Source organism: Anopheles darlingi, chromosome 2 (genome assembly GCF_943734745.1).
Source record: "Anopheles darlingi chromosome 2, idAnoDarlMG_H_01, whole genome shotgun sequence".
Lineage (NCBI taxonomy): Eukaryota > Metazoa > Arthropoda > Insecta > Diptera > Culicidae > Anopheles > Anopheles darlingi.
In genome coordinates this window covers 72,628,557-72,636,056 of record NC_064874.1, presented here as the reverse complement: position 1 = coordinate 72,636,056, position 7,500 = coordinate 72,628,557, and the positions used below count along the sequence as shown (strand labels likewise).

General features: G+C 44.9%; 1 protein-coding gene across 1 annotated transcript in view; it reads left to right on the top strand.

Annotated features, from left to right (window-relative positions):
• Window positions 1-2,353: 2,353 nt before the first annotated feature.
• The window catches only part of LOC125950919 (uncharacterized), a 9,637-nt gene continuing 4,490 nt past the window's right edge, over window positions 2,354-7,500 (top strand). The window contains exons 1-3 of the mRNA XM_049679306.1: window positions 2,354-2,840; window positions 2,927-3,118; window positions 3,189-4,288. Of these exons, the coding sequence (XP_049535263.1) occupies window positions 2,354-2,840; window positions 2,927-3,118; window positions 3,189-4,288 (1,779 nt within the window). The remainder of the gene's footprint in view (window positions 2,841-2,926; window positions 3,119-3,188; window positions 4,289-7,500) is intronic.

The following is a 7,500-nucleotide window of genomic DNA, read 5'->3' as shown; positions in this document are numbered from 1 at the left end:
GATTTGTGATCACTTTATTATTTGATTTAAATCTGGACGAAAAGTGATCGCATTAACAACGACTGCAAGAGGTTTAGTGAAGATTAAAAATTTCAAAGACAAACGCCAACAACGAGTGCCGTAAGGTAAGATTAAGCAGATGCAGTGTACCGCGTTAAAAGCGTAGTAAGCGCAATAGTAATGGAAACCAGTTTGAATGGATCTCAAGGTGCACAAGCCGTACAACCTGCACAATTCAGGACGCTTTGAGAAAGGCAGAAAGTGAACCCTGAAGCTGAATCGATTGAATCTAAGATTTTTACGAAAATATTCACGCACCAACCATTGATTGCACCGGAGACGATCGTTTTTCTGTTCCTTAATTAACGCTTCCTGGATAAGTGACAGATTTTTGCACAACACTTGGCCCTTGTCCCAGATTCATTTGGCAGGTTTCATGAAATTCTTTAACGGTCCATCTGTGTGGTTAATTATAAGAATCAGTGCCAAAAGCGGTAGCTTGTCGTAGGAGAGCGAAAGATACAGCAGCGTTTATGTGAGAAAATTAAGAATTTGCTGTAGTAATAACTGATCGGTCGATCAGCATGGAATACGTACGGAAACTATCATTCCCTATTAATCGCTTAGGTGATACAGAGGCAACAACCAAAGCGAATCGTGCAACTAATATGTAAGCAAATACCCGTCACTTCCAAGTACGTCATCATAAAGTAACGTGTGAAACATGAGTAAGTAAGATCATCAGTAAGAAGCCTTTATTTGTCGGCATGAGTCTAGTGTACAAGCCTTAAGGAATGAGTGTAGGCAAACAGCAAGTCAGTCGCTCGAATGAACCCATCCCCGATTATCCTTATTTGTGTAGCAATCTTACTCATTTGTAACCCATATGAGCGATGAGCAGAGATATGGAAACCCCAGTTAATGCTTTTATCAACTCAATATTTCCACTCCACTGAATAGCTCTATCTTTTGCCGTGTACAGTCTAGTCTGGAGACCTGTATCATTAGCGTAAGCTCAAGTTAAACACTTCTGAGGTACATGTGATTTAGCGTATTTTCTGACACCTCGCTGGCTGACGCTTCGAGGGCGCCTCAACCGAAGAATCACCACCTGATAAGCCACTATTTCATAATGTTTCTTTAGGCCTGGCCAAAAGCATGAGAATGTTCCATTTGTTTTGATAACGAACCATTAGCATCCTCAACTTGTTCCGCGTGCTTGAGTTTTGCTCTATCAACGTAAAGTGCGATTGTGGGGCTAATTTTGTTCTTTCCTGCAATTATTTCTGGAACAATCCACTCGCACTTTTATTTACAGCCAGGGCAATGATTCCTGGATGTGCATGTCCTCAGAGAGTGTTGATAATGCGTAGTAATCAATTGGTAAATGTTCTGGAAGGTATACGCTGATCTCATAGCACTATCAACGTGTTGGTTCTTAGAAGTCCCTAATATCTATTGTAAATTAGTATCCTTTATCGGAAATCGCCTCACCACTGGCTTTAGATAATACGTTTGATCTCAGCAAGATTGTACCTAAATGAAGGACGTTTTTACAGAAAAACACTCATTTACAATCGACGTTTGCCGTGTGCTATGGGAATTCTATCCCTTTCAAGCAGAAGGTCACAGTCACGATCACAGAAGTAGGAGCTTCGTTTCCAGTTCCTCTGAATGAATTCTCACATCATGGGCGCTCCCTAGGCACTTGCATACATAAATCGTGCTTGATTTAAATCCCATAAATGCAAATGTGTGCCAGTACCGTGCAAACGGGCTTGTCATGAATCGTGTTGTTCCGTGGATCTGAAGGAGCCTGAAGCGGCCATCGCATGGCCAGCCAATCTTGAAGTGCAATGGGGTGATTGCGGCTATTAGCGATCATCAAACTCCGTCACCGCAATGAGCGGCTTATCGCTTTCCCCCTGGGGGTACTTTCATGCTCTGCTAATCAATTCCATCACATCGCACATAGTGACAAGCCCTTGTTTCTTGGATGACTTCAACTCTAGTGACCCCTGGGGATGATTTGTTACTCTTCAGGTTTCTTTCTTTTTTTCCAATGAGCATTGAAATCATTAAAAACACCCATGCATCGCTGCTTACGGGACGGTGGGGGTCCATTCCAGTGTTATCAGTGGCAGAATCACGTCTCGGAACCAGACTCGATTAGTTGCTGTTCAACGGCCTACTAAGAGTCCTGTTGGTGTGTCTCTCGGACGCGGTAAAACCACCGCAAACGGCATGGTACCATCAAGTTACCGTTGTTTTGTTTCAAATTCAGCTTTAAATTAAAATCATTTGCGCGTATGTTATTGGGGATGTTATCAGCGGGAGATTGTAGCGGCGACTAATGATAAACGATTTACATCAGCACCTTCCAACGATACCCATTCCTCCCTCTAGTGGTCTACGTTGCAAGATAATGGGCAACAATAAGATGACAGATGAAGAACATCATCAGCACGCCGATGATCAGCGTGAGCCTTCTTCTCTGGACGAATCGGAACAGTTGACGACATCCAACCTACATTATGTACAACCTCCGTGTGGCTTATCGCTGATTGGCGAAAAGCAATGGGGCGCGCCGGGGGTAAATCATCGTACTGAGAGCGACGGTTTGCGAGATGATCGGGTGTACGACAAGAATGGCACAACGATCATCATCACGAAAAGTCTGCACGCGAAGGGCACGCGAATGCAGCTGCTGATGAGCATCTTGGCAAACTTAACCGTGCTATCCTCAGGGATGGGCTTGGGTTACTCGGCGATTACACTGCACGCCCTTACCAGCAAGGACAATCCGATGCAAATGGACTCCAGCCAAGCTTCATGGTTCGGTGAGTACAATATTCGCTTAATTGGCTCTGCGTTTATGCTAATTTTATATTCTATCTTTCTATCGCTCTCTCTATGGTATGATTAGCATCTATCAGCTCCATCGCGTGTCCTTTGGGTGGTCTCATTTCGGGATATCTGCTTGATCGTATCGGAAGAAAGAAAACGTTAATGCTCATCAACGTACTGTCCATCGTGTCCTGGACAATGATTGCCGTTTGTAGCAGGACCAACTTCGATCAGATGTACACACAGGTCTTGACTGCGCGTGTAATCATCGGTAAGAAACTATGGTCCATGAGGACCCTCGTCTGCTTCATACTAATCAACTAATCTGCAATCTACAACAGGTATCGTCATTGGTTTGGTGAGCGCCCCGGCCTCTATTTACTCGGCCGAAATCGCTACCCCCAAGCTACGGGGTCGACTAACCGTGCTTACTTCGCTCATGATTGCCGTCGGCATATTGGTCATCTACTCGATGGGATACTGTGTACCGGACGATTTCCGACTGGTCGCAGCCATGGCGGCGGGAATCTGTGTCGTTTCCCTTTTGCTGCTCTTCATTATGCCCGAGTCACCAGCATGGTTAATGTCGAAGCACCGTGAGGAGGAAGCCGAAAGATCGCTCAAGACGATCCGCGGATTCGGTGCCTACCAGACGCAGTACATTCCCGAGGTGCAGCAGGAACTAATGCGGCTACGGGACAACGTACAAGCTCAACGCAGGGCTGGCAAAGAGAGCTTCGCGCGCTTGTTACGACAACCCCAGGTTTACAAACCACTCGGGATTATTGTTGGATTTTTCGGATTCCAACAGTTTTCCGGAATATTCGTGATCGTTGTCTACGCGGCCAAGGTATCGGCCGAGGCCAGCGTTACACTGGATCCGTTCCTGTGTACCGTACTGATCGGTGTAACTCGCGTTATTGCCACGTTACTCGTGGCATACATACTCGACACGCTAGGTCGCAAACCTCCGTCCATCTTCTCCGGAATCGGTATGCTGGTGTGCATGTTCGGGTTGGCCGCATGCATCTACTTCCCACTGATAGAAGGGCTCCGGTGGATACCGACCGTGCTGATCCTGACGTACATCTTCACCAGCACTCTCGGATTCTTAACGATGCCTTTCTCGATGCTGGCCGAGCTCTTCCCGCAAAACGTGCGCGGTCCAGCATCCGGAGTGACCGTGTTTTTCACATACTTAATGTCGTTCTTTACCATCAAACTGTACCCTACAATGGTCGAGCTGGTTGGCAGTAGCAACGTATTCATATTCTTCGGTCTCATGTCCCTGCTGGGAGTGTTGTACGTACACTACTTCGTTCCGGAAACGAAAGGAAAATCCTTGCAAGAGATCGAGGACTACTTCCGGGGCGTTTCCCACTGTTCTACGCCGTCGCAGCAGGTTGAAGAGGAAGACGTTAGCAGTCTTTCAGCGCAGAGCGTTTGAGCACAAGAACGCGGCACAGAGGGAACCACTCAACCCAGGCAATGGTTAAGTGATGCTCTCCGCGTTTCAATTGACACCAATTATCGGGGACCAATGATGGCGAGAACCGAATACACTACAACTCTGGTCGGATTGCCCCCCCCCCCCCCACCCCCGCAAGGACCGGAATGCGCATCAAGGGTGGGAGTCAGCAGCAACTCTCGAGACACGACGCTGATTAGTTTCAATTGAAGCGCGTCACTAATCGTTGACGGCTGCAAATAGTAATGCGATGTGCGTATGTGAGCACATAGACCCGTAGGCTCAGAGTTTAAATTTTCGGTTTGATCAATATTAATTAAGTCCTTGTATTCTGTGATCTGTGTCGAACCTCCAATTCGCACAGGAAAGACATATAATGTCTCGCACTACTTGTAGCATAGCAAAACGATAGTAGGACATAATGAAAACCGTTTTAAGTTTAAGTGTTTTCTAGTGTTTTAGTGAAACACATAAGAAGTAATAGAAAAGAAATGTATAGTTTTAAATATACTTTCTGTCTGTGTGTGATTCTCATTTGCAAATTTTAAAAGTATGATGAAGTTGTACGTTTATTCTAAATATTACCTCACAAGATAGAATCATGTAGTTCATGCTGTGGAAACCGCGACACAAAATGTAAATCCTTTTTCTTTTTTGAGAAAAAATAATCTAGAATCTAGCAATCGATTGGATCTAGACTATCTAAAAATCTAGCAATCGACTGGATTCTGGTTCCGATTTTGTTCGTGATATGCAAGAACTTTAGCTACACCATCACCATCATCATTTCACTGCGAAGTCAGCAAACCGCCGCTGTAAAATGACATCATTTTCATGACCAGATGTCTTTACTGTTACAATTGGATGATCGTTAGTTCTGCTACGGCAGAAGTTCATTGGTGTATCATTTATGTTCTTTATTTTTAACGTAGTGCCATCACACCAGGCCATCGATAGTGATTGGCTAGGCGAAAGTTGTTCTGTTAAAAATAGACTCCATTTTATCAAAGCAGTTTTGACCACAAACCTAAGCTTTCAGCAGCAAAAGCTGAAAACGGCGACAGAGCCCCCATACACGGAATAGATAGCCTCAATATTCTAAGTGATTTATGTTCATACTTTTCAATAAATCTTACTCTTATTATAATAAATTATTCTACATTTAATGATGTTTGATTATGCTAATTAATACATGCATCGATAATTGTCATTCGGGCCAGTGCGCCCATTATCTATTCTTAAGCCTACACATTAGCTCTCAAGCAGCGTCGGCCGATAGCCCGGCCAACTATCCCCCATCACCGGAACCAGTTTGCGGACACATGCGGACAGCTGAGGCTGCCATGTTCGACCCGATTAGAAGATAGCAGGTAGTTCCGTTTCGATTAGCTGTAAAGCCTCTTTTCATCGAAAACTCACCCCACAAGTTCAAGGATGGTCACTATAAAAGCCGAGTCCAATCTACGTCTCATGTAATGTCGGGTTCGTCCGGACGTAATGTACTCTACTCCACTGATCCGCACGTGAGCACGTTTTATGGGACACAACAACAACCAGCCGACAGTGATAGTCATTGTTGATACAAGAACTGAAACGCGCTCGTACACTAATCTCAAACCACGCATACTGACGTCCAGAATGAGAAGGGATTGATAGAGCGTCTCCATGTCGTCAGCATCAGTCGTGGACCGGGTTGTTCAACAACGAGCAAAAAAGAGGCTCAAGTCGGTTGTTCAACGTCGTCGTCACAACAACTACGTTTACGGCGTGAATCGGGATTGTGGAAACGAGTGGCCATGCGGTTGTCTCGCCACTACCAATACGATCACGTACCGCTTCGGCTCGCGACTGAGACCGGGGTTCGGCCATGCAGCGGCGGTAGTATTTAGTATTTAGTCTAGCCGGCCGATGGCCACAGTTCGCAGAATTCGCAGAACGATCGGCAACATAGGATTCCCATCGATAGGCTTCCCACCCGCATCGAGTGTCGCGTAAGTTATTCCAAGTTGATATAGTAACGGGAAGCATTTTACAACAGCACAATTAAGAACGTCGAGTTGCTCAGTGATCGTGTTTCAGTGGACGACAAATTTCTGTCTTGAGATACATAATCAGTACAATAAAGGATACTGAGATAAAGGACCAGTGAAGAATATCCGACCGCTCCCATATGCTGCCCCCTTTTTGGCGACCCCTGATCGCGCGCCGCACAACTGTTAAAAGTAAGGGGAAGATACGAATTATTTGCAAACGCAAAATTGTTTTAATGAAGAGTGTACACACAACCGAATTCTGTCCGTTGGCCTGTTCGGGTTATTAATAGAAGTTTCTCTAACAGTGAGTGAGTGTCGCAGAGAAGTTTTGCTACAGCTCCCAATGGTCAAGGTTAATCTTTCACACGACGGCTATGCCCCCCGAGTGCGTTGGGTGTCAATTTGAAATCGTCGTGTCGTGTCCGTCCGTCTTCTGCCACTGTGTCGAACGTGTCCGAATGTGGATTTTTTTAACGCTTTGCGAACTTCTACTTGTTTACGTTACATGAAAAGTAATTTAAAAAAACAAACAGGCCACATGAAAATACTTTCTCGCGCATCTTGCAATTGTATCACTCGCACGCGATTAACAGTCGTGTTCCGCGTGTTCCGCGCTCTAGCGGAAGTTCTGTTCTATTGATGTCTTTCTGTTGGACAGTATTTTAGGGTGTATTATCACAAACAGCTATGTGCGCACAGTTACGAATTGAAATGTTTTGTAAAACAAGCGCAACGTCGCTTTTTTACCAAAATGCCATATCCAATGCCGCACAATATCGACGCCTACCCACTACCATTTAATTCATTGCTTTGGCTACAGTATCTTCGATTTCACATGCTTTAAAATATGCTATATGACTTTCCAATTTTTCGGTTTTTTTTAAATCATTACTGTTATAACTTTTACAACGACAACAGCAAAAAGTGCGATCACTATGCCTGTCTCTTGTTCAATGAATGACCAATCGCTTGGAGCTTACTGTATGCACTGCTCTCACTATCCCCCATGGTCAGTTAAAAGTGGGTCGCATGGGCGTTATGAAATGGGCCAACAACCACATAAGCTCGTGTCCGATTGTAGATAACACGCGGACGAAGACAGAACCTTCTTCAACTTTACGCTGATTCTGGTGTGTTGTTTTATTTTTCAAC